General features: G+C 46.1%; 1 protein-coding gene across 4 annotated transcripts in view; it reads left to right on the forward strand.

The window, feature by feature from the left end:
* The window catches only part of MTMR2 (myotubularin related protein 2), a 62,636-nt gene extending 50,588 nt beyond the window's left edge, over positions 1-12,048 (forward strand). For 3 of the 4 annotated variants that reach the window (XM_039718314.1, XM_039718313.1, XM_039718312.1), the window contains 8 exons: positions 7-156; positions 947-1,135; positions 3,171-3,356; positions 4,179-4,385; positions 5,953-6,045; positions 7,385-7,498; positions 8,910-9,086; positions 10,066-12,048. In XM_039718314.1, the coding sequence (XP_039574248.1) occupies positions 7-156; positions 947-1,135; positions 3,171-3,356; positions 4,179-4,385; positions 5,953-6,045; positions 7,385-7,498; positions 8,910-9,086; positions 10,066-10,227 (1,278 nt within the window). In that variant the 3' untranslated portion in view covers positions 10,228-12,048. The remainder of the gene's footprint in view (positions 1-6; positions 157-946; positions 1,136-3,170; positions 3,357-4,178; positions 4,386-5,952; positions 6,046-7,384; positions 7,499-8,909; positions 9,087-10,065) is intronic. The other variant, XR_005628553.1, reaches the window with a different exon arrangement.
* The last annotated feature ends 431 nt before the right edge of the window (positions 12,049-12,479 follow it).

Consider the following 12,479-nt stretch of genomic DNA (forward strand, 5'->3'; position numbering starts at 1 on the left):
CTTTAGGGAATTCCCAATGAAAGCTGGAGGCTGACCAAGATTAATGAGCGCTATGAGCTGTGTGATACATACCCTGCCATTCTAGCTGTGCCTGTGAGCATTCCCGACGAGGAGTTAAAGAGAGTGGCATCCTTCAGATCCAGAGGACGCATACCAGTGAGTGGGACACAAGAAGCCACTTTAATGTGGTTTTGTTACACATACCTTTGGGCAGTAAGTAATACCAAGATCAGGCTGAGTAGATTCCAGGGAGCAAATAAATGGTCAGCGGATAATAAAAGTGACAACAACATGTTTGAGGACATAGGAAACAACAGTATCTGCTGAAACTACTGTTGTGAAAGAGATGTAGACTAAACCAAAACTAGAAGATAAGATAATTTAGCACAACTCAGACCAAATCTCAATTCAGTTCCTGGGAAACACAAGGCAGCCCTTTTTGGCTGTTTACAATTGTCTGGTCTACTCCGACTTTCGGGACAGAGAAATACGTAGTGATAGCCTTGATGAGAGCATTTATTTAATGTAATTAAGAGAAACACATTGTTATGATGATTATTTCAGAGATAACTGAAAAGGTACTGGTTTACTCCTGAAGTCTATAGGAAATTCAGTCTGTTCCTATAGTGCTTAACTTTTACATGGTGTAACATAAGACATAGCCCACATACTGACTTACACATCAGCCAGAAAAAACCAGTCTGCATCACATTTAAAAGTCAGACTCAAATAATTTGATCGCCTTTTGTTTGTTCAAACTTTGGGAATGCCACCAGAATGAATAAAGAGAGAAGAGTTCTTTCTTTCATTCAGTTGTGATTTAATAGAATCCAGCCTTCTGCAACCCCCTGATAGAGAATCCCAGAGCAAGCCATTACAGGTAATTCTCTTCATTGCTTTAATGAATCCCATTTTTCCTTTATTTATTTCCCATTTGTTTCTGAAGGTCTTGTCATGGATTCACCCAGAAAGTCAAGCAACGATCACGCGCTGCAGCCAGCCCATGGTGGGAGTGAGTGGCAAGCGGAGCAAGGAAGATGAAAAGTACCTTCAAGCCATCATGGATTCTAATGCCCAGTCCCATAAAATCTTCATATTTGATGCAAGGCCTAGTGTGAATGCTGTAGCCAATAAGGTTGGGTACCTTTTCCTCTGTCTAAAACTGGGAATGTAATAATTTAGAGCAATTTTCCCGCCACCATTTCATATTATTCTTAAGGATCACAAGGGTTTACCAGTGCAAAAGAAGTCTGAATGCAATGAATCTGATTCTCTAGACAGACTTTTATACCTGCACTGGTATCTGTAAGATATCAGTGTGACTGCTGATGATCCATTATATTAATTTACAATGGGAAATGACATTGGAAGGGGAGAAAAAAATTGAAGTAGTGAGGTCAGACTCTAGCACCCTAGCCCTTGTGTATCACCATTTTTCAATTAATATGGTTGAAAGACTGCTTCCTCTAACAAGGCTCAGAGCCCTGTCCAATCTGACCTTGAATATTTCCAAGAATGAGGCATTTTCCACTGTTCTGGAAAACCTGCTCCAGTGTTTTATCACCCTTATTGTAAAAAAATTTCTTCATTATGTCTAGTCTGACTCTACCCTCTATTACTTTCAAACCATTACCCCTAGTCCTATCACAACAGGCCGGCTAAAACATCTGTGCCCATCTTTCTTGTTAGCATCCTTTAAGTACTGGAAGGCTGCTATAAGATCCCTCCAGGGCCTTCCCTTCCCAGCCTTTCCTCACAGGAGAGGGGCTCCAGGCCTCAGATCATCTTTGTGGATTTGGTCCAACAGGACCCTGTCTTTCCTGTGCTGTGACCCCAGAGCTGACACAGCCCTGCAGCTGGGGTCTCACAGAGCAGAGCAGAGGAGCAGAATCCCCTCCCTGGCCCTGCTGCCCACACTGCTCTGGATGCAGCCCTGGACACGTGTGGCTTTCTGGGCTGTGAGTGTCCAACCTCTCACCCACCAGCATTCCCAAGTCCTGGGCAGGGCTGCTCTCATCTCTTCATCCCCCAGCCTGAGCTGATGCAAGGAGCTGCCCCAACCCAGGTGCAGCAGGTTGCACTTGGTCATGTTAAACTTCATGGGGTTCCCATGGACCCACTTCCTGAGCTTGTCCAGATCCCTCTGGATGGCAACCCATCCTTCAGGAGTGTCAGCTGTACACTCAGCTTGGTGTCATCTGCACACCTAATGAGGGTGCACTTGATCCTTGTTTGTGTCACTGATGAAGATATTGAATAGCACTAGTCCCAATGCAGTTTCCTCAGGGATGCCACTTGTCACTGCCTGGGCATTGAGCAATTGGCCACTACACTCTGGCTGTGATTATCCAACTTCTCATCCATCAAATTGTCTGCCCAACATCTCCAGTCTAGAGGGAAGGGTGTTGTGGGGAACTGTGGCAAAGGCTTTACAGAAGTCCAGGTAGATGACACTCATAGCCCTTCCCTTGTCTGCTGCTGTAGTCTCTCCATCATAGAAAGCCACTGGGGTGGTCAGGCAGGTGTTGCCCTTGGTGATGCCATGCTGGCTATCCCGAATGACCTCCCTGTCCTCCACATGCCCTAGCATATCTTCTAGAAGGATCTGTTCCATGATCCTGCCAGGCACAGAAGTGAGGCTGACAGGTCAGTAGTTCCTGGGGTCCATCCTCCTACCCTTCTAAAAATTGTGTTCCATGCCACCACGTCAAGCTTTGTTTTAATGGTGGAGCTGCTTTGTTGCAATAAAGATCTTTTTTTCCTTTTTTTTTTTAAATCTGCCTTTCCCATTACTTAGGGAATGCAATTAGTGTGTGGGTTATTCTCCTCTGTAATAGTATGGTAAATTTTTAAATGATAGATTAGCTAATGTAATGAGTTAACAGCTTGAATGGGGATAAATTATAATTACAGAGGAAAAGAAGGCTTGTAATGTGATATTCTTTGGTAAAAATTACAGCATTCATTAGGTATTGCAGAAGAGAGACACAAAGTGTGTGCCTGTACATGTTTGCTCCCAGCTGTAAGATAAAGCCAATGGATTTTGCCTGATTTAGATAGCCCAGCCACTGTGGTATTTTGTCAGCTGCTATTTGCTCAGGACAAGTGACTGGGATAAAGTACAAAACATGGTTTTGCTTAATGATTTGTGTGTGAATTTTGTTCTTCAGGCTAAAGGAGGGGGCTATGAGAGCGAGGATGCCTATCAGAATGCAGAATTGGTGTTCCTGGATATTCACAACATTCATGTTATGAGAGAGTCACTGAGAAAACTGAAAGAAATTGTGTATCCCAATATTGAAGAGACTCATTGGCTGTCTAATTTGGAGTCAACTCACTGGCTGGAGCATATCAAGGTATGCATGTCTGCATCCACTGCATGTGGCTGAGCAACCACAAGTCCTTACCAGTCTGGGAAAGGTATCCAGAGCTAACTCCAGGATTTTCAATTCCATTGTTTTCCATTTATAAGCAATTAAAACCATAGTTTCTTGGAGTAAGGAATTTTAAGGAGATCAGAAGAGGAACAAGAGAGGGGACTGAAATACTGAAAGATGGTGTTTTGGAAGTGAAGGATGTTCCTAGATGACGTATAACTGTGAAAGCTCTGCTTGGAACTCAGGAATCAGAATTTCCAAGGTCTTGGCTCAGCTCCTTGACATCCTGGCACTATTGCCTAGCCCAGACAAGCAAATGCTGGAAGTTTGGGCCCTCTCAGCCTTTCAGGAATCCAAGCAGAATCAGAATAAGGAGGAAAAATGTTCTGGCTTCTCCAGATGCTGGTTTTCAAATAATGTTCTTTCTGTTCTAAAAATGTCCAGCTTCTGCTGATGCAGGCAGGGGCAGATGTGCTCCTGGGGCAGCTGCAAGGTGATGGCCTTTCCTATCAGACATGAAATGCTCCTGCATTTAAATCTTGACTTGTCCAAGGACTGAGTTTTATGCAAGGGCTCTTCTAGAGTTGTGCCTACACTGCAGTTTAGATGTGTCATCATCTTGCTGGAACAGAAAATGTGTTCACCGGTTTGCCGTCCTAGTTATAAAGTAGTTGGAACTGATTTACCATTCTCCTTGAGGCAAGCAGAGCCCTTGGTTTGTCCTGCGCTGTCACTAGCCATTTTTCATTTATAGTTTCTGTTCCAAAGAGATTTTGTAATTTGTTTCCTCCCTTGTCCTAGCTCATCCTTGCCGGAGCCCTTCGGATTGCTGACAAAGTGGAGTCGGGGAAGACGTCGGTGGTTGTGCACTGCAGCGACGGCTGGGACCGCACGGCCCAGCTCACCTCCCTCGCCCTGCTCATGCTGGATGGCTACTACCGCACCATCAGGGGCTTTGAGGTGCTCGTGGAGAAGGAGTGGCTGAGCTTCGGCCACAGGTTTCAGCTGGTGAGTCGCTGGCCCATGGAAAGCACTGAGGAGAAAGTTGTTGTCCCTCTTGAAGGATTTTAGAGGAGTTTAACATTTCCTGTGAGAGGTTTCCTGGCTGAACTCACGGAAGAGAGGTGAAGGCTGATGTTATTGTTTTCTACCCATTCACCTCTTAACCTCCTTGGGACTGTATTGGTTAGATACAGAGAACAGGTGGCATTTAAATATCTCAGGTGTCTGACAGATAATGTCATGTTTCCATGCTTAGGCTTAAACTAGCAGTGTGCTTTGGGTTCAGTGCTGGCATTTCTGCTGGGAGCTGGCAGAGGGCACTGCGTATTTTTTGTCTTTCTTTCCAGTTCAGTCCGTTTTCTCAGACTGCTTGGGCACCATCATTTAAGAAATGTTTTGGTATTGAAGAGGTTTGGGAATTTGTTTATAGCCTTGACCTCACATTTTCTTCAGGCACACTTTATTTTTGGAGAGGCTTCTAATTATTTAAGTGAAAGAACAGCAGTTTGGGCCTGGACCAAGAGTAGTTTGTGGCTGTGCCCTAGCAGTTGGTAGAGAGGCAGCTTTGTGGGCGTGTGACACAGCAGTTTGTTATGGTTTGCACTGATGGGAATTGAGAGAGCCTTTCAGTACTATCCTTTCAGTGTTTGTTCCTATTGTGTTTTGCTCATAGCTGTTCTCTAGTGGTTGTTAATTTTGCAAGGGCTAGAACAAGGTCTGTGTGCAGCACTTGCAGTGGTGGATTGCACTGTCAAATGCTCTGAGGAAGGCGGGGAAACTGAGGCACTAAAGCGACTGAGGTTCTGCTGCAGCAAAACTTATCTGGTATTTGAGCAACGAGTGCTTTAGCTTCTTCACGTCTAGGCAAGGAAGACACCGACAGTGATTTCCTTTGGTGAGGGGAGAACAGTTTTAGGGATCTCCATTACTTAAGTGTAGTTGTTCTATCTTTGTACAGTACTTGGGGCTCCCAGGTAATACATAATCATTAATGTACTGTGCGAGTTCTGAGGAGTCGTGCCTCACACGTGTTGGCCACACAGCACGGCCAGGGCTGGAGGCTGCCTCTGGGAATACTGTCACTGCTGCCTCTCTGGAGGTGGCAGGAGATGGGCTGGGCTGGTGTTTGTACAGCTCTTGGAAGCGGCGAGGTGCTGCGTGACGGTTATCGCCGCACGCCGTGCCTGTAGGTGCTGTTTGCATCTAGCACCCTCTACTACTGAAGTAGCCAGGACAACAGCTGCAACTGAAGCAAAAAGCATTCTCATTTTTCTTCCTTCTGAACTTTAGTTATTAACTGAAATCAGTGCCAGCATAGCATCTGGAGCCTCTACTCAAACAACGCTTGTTTTAACTTAGCCTGAAAATATCCCCATAAAGAATTTTCACTTCAAAGACAAAGAGAGTAGCTGTCTTTACTTCTTTACCCACTGATATGGACAAAGCAATATCAGGACTTATTTGAAGTTTTCTAAAGCTGTTGGTAAAGGTTTAGGTGACTGAGAGCAGACCCCATGAAGCAGTTTCCCCACGAAGGCCTGTGTGACTCGTGCTCTTTGTCCTGCTGTTTCAGAGAGTTGGCCACGGGGACAAGAACCACGCGGATGCGGATCGCTCTCCCGTCTTCCTGCAGTTCATCGACTGCGTCTGGCAAATGACGAGACAGGTAAACTGCTGGGTGGCACTGTGTCCTCAGAGCCACACACGGTGCACTGAGACATTGCATGGTGTCTGGACACGGGAATGGGTTCCAAGCTGACCTGTGCAGGCTCTCCTTCCTGGGCTTGTACTCCTGCTTTGATTCTGGCAGCAGACTTTTTGGGAGTCTTGTTTAGCAGAGAGCCTGAGAGCACTTGCTAATGTAGGTCCCTAGCATGGTGGGTACAACAGATCCCTGTTGCCTCTGCTCAAGCTGGTGCTGTAACGTGTTCCATTTTAGCTTCTTCTGAAGGCAAATGTACTGCTCCCAATTCATAATGTGAGGTACAGAGCTGAGTGCCTCACTTCAGACCTGGCATGGCAAAGGTACGGTCCAGGAGAGATCCCCTGTGTCTGGGAGATTTTTTCCCAGGCATGTGGAACCTGGAAGGTTTTTTTGGATCTGCTGTGACACGAAAGTCAGCTATGGTCAGGCAGTTCACTGAAAAAAAGCTAGGCTCACCTGAGTTAAACCAGGAGAAGTGGAAGATAAGGATGCCACTATATATGACACTGTACCACATCTATGCAGAGAGGAGGCTTTACCACCATCAAAAGTCACTTTCATTATGGGCTCCTTGGATTGCTTCTACAGCTGGACATCCTGACCTGCAGCTGATGAGGTCAGGATGCCACAACTGGAGCAGTCTGGGAAGAGGAGGAAGGCCTCCTGCTCTCCTCTCCATCACCCCTGCATGTCTTTGCAGTTCACTGCATTAATTTCTATTGACCCTTTGTGGAGCTTCAGTTGTCCCTGTCTCAGGTCAGATTGTTTCTGCACAGAACTCAGCAGCAAACACGGCCTGTGCCCACAGACCTTTTGCTCCTGCTGGCCTCTGTCACAAGGTGCCTCCCTGCTGTTCCCTCTAGGAAGTGCTGTGTTGGGCACCCAGGTTATTTCCATTTTGCCCTGGGAAATTTCCACTTCTTGAATATATTTATTTCATGTGTGCCTTTTGTTCACAATCTGGCTGCATGGCTTGTCATGAGGGACAGGCATAGCAGAGCAAGCTTCAATTTGAAGCTGAGTTTTATGTACTGAGTGTACATAAACACAGTGCTCTAACCGCTCAGACCTCTGGCTTTTGCTCAAAATTCCTCTCTGAACATGCAAAGCAGCTTTCCAAGAGGGGAACTCTTGCTCCTGGAAGGAGCAAATGTGACCCTGAATATCCAGCCAGGCAGGGAACAGGGACAGATCCTGTTCTAGAAATCAAGAGGCCAACTCCTTACCAAGACCACAGCATGGAAGAAAGTTTATTTTCCTGTTTTAAAATCCCAATCTAATTTTCTGTTTCTGCCTAAAGTTTCCTACAGCATTTGAGTTCAATGAGTACTTCCTGATCACCATCCTGGATCACCTGTACAGCTGTTTGTTTGGGACCTTCCTGTGCAGCAGTGAGCAGCAGAGAGTGAAGGAGGTAAGACAGCTTCTCTCCAAGGTAAAAGCCTGTTCCTGATTGCTTTAGTTGGCCAGATATTGCTACAGAAGCTGGTTCCTCACTCAGAGGTAGTTGTAGATGTGAGTCTGGGAAATGCCAAGTCCCCTTCTCAAGAGCTGGGACTTGGAGGATTTTCCTCTTTGCATAAACTGCTGTCTGTTGGAGGCTTCATGTTTCAGAGCAACACCTTCTCCTTTCTGGATATGCTCTCTACTTCCAGTTAGTCACTAGTGGTTGAATAGCTCCTGGTGTCTCCCAAGTAGTAGTAATGCAGTTTTGCATTGAACTTCAGTTTACAGTAACCTTCTCTGTGGGAACTGGTACTTTTTTGTTGTGCCTTGTCTTTGAAGTGATCCCTTTAGGGTGCTTTTACCTAGGGTGTGCTGTCATTCTGCACACAGAGGTACGAGGTTACAGCAAGTCTTTATGTGTGTTCTTGCTATGCTTGCATCTTCCCAAGAGAGGACAACTCTCCTACTATTATTAAGGACGTGCCTCTCTGTCCTGCCACAAGCCAGCTCTGCCCTGCAGTCTGGCCAAGGTTTGTTTGCCCAGGGAGGAGTGTAGAGATGGGTACATCCAGACCCAGTCTGGAATTAGAAGGAAAACAGTGGCACTCACTCTGTCTCACCTACGTCAAGATGAAGCATTCTGTCACCAAAGGCTGCAGCCTAACAGCACGGAGGTACACGAGGGCAGTGCTGTGTGGACCTGATGTGATTACATGTGATAGAACATCAGTTAAAAATAATCATAAAAACTAGCTGTAAAATACAAGTGATAGTGTTTTACTACAGTGAAATCAGTGTCCTTGTTTCTCTGGAGTCCACAGTGATAGAATAATTATCATTTCCAGGGAAGAAAATTTGCATGCTGTTTGCACGTGGGCTTGGGTTTTGTTTTTTTTTAAGGCCTCAGCCTAGTGAAGTACTTAATCTAGAAAGTACTTCAGCACTGGTTTCAGTGGGAGTATTCACAGGCGTAATTATTCCACTAGATCAGGGCCTAAGTCAAATGTTTTCCTTTCTTCCTTTGCAATTAAATACTCCAGCAAGTCCTCCAGGAGCACTTCAGAGAAGTGAAGTTTAACTAAAGCACTGGGAGTTCACATGCCGTGTCCCCTCGCTGTAGCAGTGGTGATTCCTGATCTGTGTTGACAGCTGGGTGGGTCAGAGGGGTTGTTCCATGCCAGGGCATGTGTGCCTGCCTGCATGCATGTGCTTTGAGTACAATAACCACATCAAAAGAACAGTTTTGGGGTTTTTTTTTTTCAGCTACAAAAACCAACCAGCTCCATATTAATGACAGGCATATGTCTATGCTGCTACAGTTTGTAGATAGCTGGGATTCGTATGGCAAATAAAGCCTCCTCCACCCCCTTCCCTTACAGAGCCTTCCAAAAAAGACTGTATCACTTTGGTCTTACATCAACAGCCAACTGGAAGACTTCACTAACCCCTTGTACGTGAGCTACTCCAACCACGTCCTGTATCCCGTGGCCAGCATGCGCCACCTGGAGCTGTGGGTCGGCTACTACATCCGCTGGAACCCCAGGATGAAGCCTCAGGTACGTCTCTTCCTACTCCTGCTTCCCTCTCTGCCAGTACGGATACTGTTACTTTGGAGGTCAGGACCTTTAGGTAGTGTACAAACGTGCCGCCGCTGCTTAAATCTGGAAACAAACACTTAAATTCAAATGCCAGCAAGAGCAAGCACCACCTAGAGCTGCCTAATGCAGGTGCTCAGCTGGACATCACCACCTTGTGAAATCTGCAGGAGCTGAAGATTCTCAGCGATCTGGGAGATTCCTCACTTAGAATGTGGGAAAAATTATCTGAGTTCTCTTTACAAAAGATCTTAAAACCCCTGAGACTTCTCTGAATATGGGGTTCTATATAAGAATTTTGGGGCTGTATTTAAATTATTGGTGTTGGGAACCTGCTGCTTGCTCTGGCTGCCTGAGGCACACGGGCCTGACTGCAGCCAGCAGGGAAGCTGGCTTGCCCAGGGCAGGCACCTCAGACTAGTAGTCTGAGCACAACCTTGAATGCTGATACCACTTTTTCATAGAAAGGAACAAAATGTCCCAGTTGCTTCAGTGCCTGTCTGCAGGTAGCAGTTTTGCAGATCTGCAGTGTTAAGAGACAGGAACCCAGCAAACACTTTGCAGTACTGACTGTTCCACAGTCAGAACTATGTAAAAATATTTAGAAGAATCTGGCTGGGTTTTTTCCTCCCAAGCCCCTGAAATTATTTCCAGGCTGAGATGCCATGGCCAGTGTCCCCCAGAAATGTCAGAGATCGGAGTCTGGCAGCTGTCATCTTTCAAAATACATACAGACTGTTTTGTTTAGCCACTGCTGCACTGTGCATGTTGGATCCGAATGAGCAGCTGAGAGCCAGAGCAACCACTCAGGTGCCTGTGGGCTGGAGACTGATGACACTCACAAACCTCCTTCCCTCACAGCTGTCTGTAAGGTCAGCAGCATTTTGTGCTTCACGCTCCCTCTTCCTCCAAGTGCTCAGCTATTCCCATTTCCTTGCAGGAACCTGTTCACAATCGCTACAAGGAGCTTCTGGCCAAGCGGGCTGAGCTGCAGAAGAAAGTGGAGGAACTGCAGAGAGAGATCACCAACCGTTCCACCTCATCCTCGGAGCGAGCCGGCTCTCCCGCACAGTGCGTCACTCCCGTACAGACAGTTGTATAATTCGGACTCTTGTTTTGCTGACTGCCTTCCCAGGACCACAGGGGGCAGCTTTTCTGAAACCTCCTGGATTTCCAGCATGGTGCCTGGGAGATGCCAACTTATTTATTTATTTCTCTCCAGGATAATTTATTAGTACTGTAGCACTAGAGAAAGCTTAAAGCAAAAACCAACACAGACAAGTCCCCCTATGCAATTACCCTTCTCAGTGGCTAGCTTATAATACAAGCCAATTGCACTTGCCACCTGTAAGAAGCCTGGAGCTTGCTCTTTGTTCACTGATGTGCTGGAAATCACTTGGCTTGAAAGAGTCTGTGCACGAGCATGAAGTACCGTGGAGGAAAAACGTCTGCCCAGAAGTTTGAAAGGCCAAACCTGATTTTGTATTGCAGCCTCAGATGCAGCTGTGCCATCACACACCCACCTGCACAGCAGAGTCAATGAGGGCCTTTGCCAGCACCCCTGGAAACAAGCAACAGCAGTGTCTGAAACAAGTCATTCCCTTCACTTCAACCTAGATCATAGGAAGCCATGTAAATGATGCCTTATTTAAAGAAAGGGCAGCTTCTCCCAATGAAACACTGCGGTAGAGGAGCAACGATACAGGACATGATTTTGTACAACGTTTACTTCCATCTCTGCAACTTTAGAATCTCACTTATGGTTTACAGTGGGTGTGCCAGGATGCAACTTAAGCACCTTTATTTCAGAGTGGGGAGCAGCACGTGGCTCCCCTGGGCTTTCCACAGCTCCTCTGGCCTCCAGTGCCTCATAGTCATCAGGGAAAAGGTAGTGGAATACCAAGGGGCACGTGTGAACTGCTGGGATCAGCCATTACATTTTGCTTGGGTAAGCATAATTAGCAATGTTAATGCTTCTGTGCAGGGTTGTAGTGGTGTACTTATGGTATTTCAGCTTTCTGCAAACTAATGGAAGCAACTGTGCATCAACCAAAGACGCCTTTCTGCCTGCATTGCAACTGCTGCTTTAGATTTTTCTGGCTGGCTGAACAGCTTAGCCATTTTCCAAACCCTTTTTCCTCAGAGTCTGCTTCAAGAATTGGTGTCACTCAACTAAACTCAAGCTGAAATTGAATTTTAATACAAAAATTTACTGTAGGGGATACAACACATACTTGGTGAAACCATGACTACCCCCTTGCTATTCCCAACAGGTAAGCACAGGGTTGCAGAGGAGGGGCCTTAGAGCAAAGGCAGTTAAGTGTGTGCAAGGCTGCTTCTCCACCTCTGCTGAGGAGAAGGGGTACTGCTTACTGAGGGTTCCTCTGTTGCTCTTTTAGGACCAGATCCCAGACTGTGGTCACCTGTTTAATACGCCTGTCAGCTGCTTCACTCAGCTGCTATGCCACTAGAGGATTTTGGGGGGGAGCACAAGAGCAGACCTATTCCCACCTAAGAAATGGCCTTTCAAAAGCCATATTCCTTCCAAGGCAGCTAGCAGTCATTCCTCCTGCAGTCTCCACTTCTGCCTGCTCTACTGCTGCAATCACCACACCATGCTTACAGAGAAATCCACAGCCACCTTCCAACAGGATGAGTAACAGGCTGCACAGCATCACCACGGTTGTTAAGGGATAGCCTGTCACATTATGGTTCAATAGTGCAAAGAATCCACACAAAAGACTTCCCAAGGACTTGGATTTGCTTTGAGGTTAAAGGGCAGGTCTGCTCTTACCTACAATCACTATGTAAGATGGTTTAAAGCATTATTCTGTATTAGCAAATTGACTTTGTGTGTATATTTTGTTTCTTGATGAAGGCTGTTCAGCTTCCTTAATGCTAATAAAAATGGATAAATGGATAAGTTCCTGTGCTCTTATTTTCAACTATGTGGTTTTCCAAAGGACTTGCAGGACATGCAGACATTAAATGAATAGCACTGCAAGTTCAGTGTGCGAAATCCAAATCTCTCTCATTCTTCTGTAGAGGGTCTTTCAAGTTGCTAATGTTAAACCTCTGAAGTCTAGAATGACAGAAAACCAAGATTCATCTTTGGACAAGTTTCATTTGTCCCGTACAGACCTGCACTTAGCTGCTCAGTATTATAAAACCAGAATCACAGAATGGTTTGAGGTGGAAGGGACCATCAAAGATCATCCAGTTCCAACCCCCCTGACTGGCAGAGACACCTTCCACTGGACCATGTTGCTCAAAGCCCCATCAAACCGAGCCTTGATTACTCTCAGGGACAGAGCTATCTCCAGAGGTCCTTCCCAAGCAAAATGACCAAGTGTA

The sequence above is a fragment of the Passer montanus genome, unplaced genomic scaffold (assembly GCF_014805655.1).
Source record: "Passer montanus isolate IOZ18808 unplaced genomic scaffold, ASM1480565v1 scaffold4, whole genome shotgun sequence".
NCBI classification, from domain to species: Eukaryota; Metazoa; Chordata; class Aves; order Passeriformes; family Passeridae; genus Passer; species Passer montanus.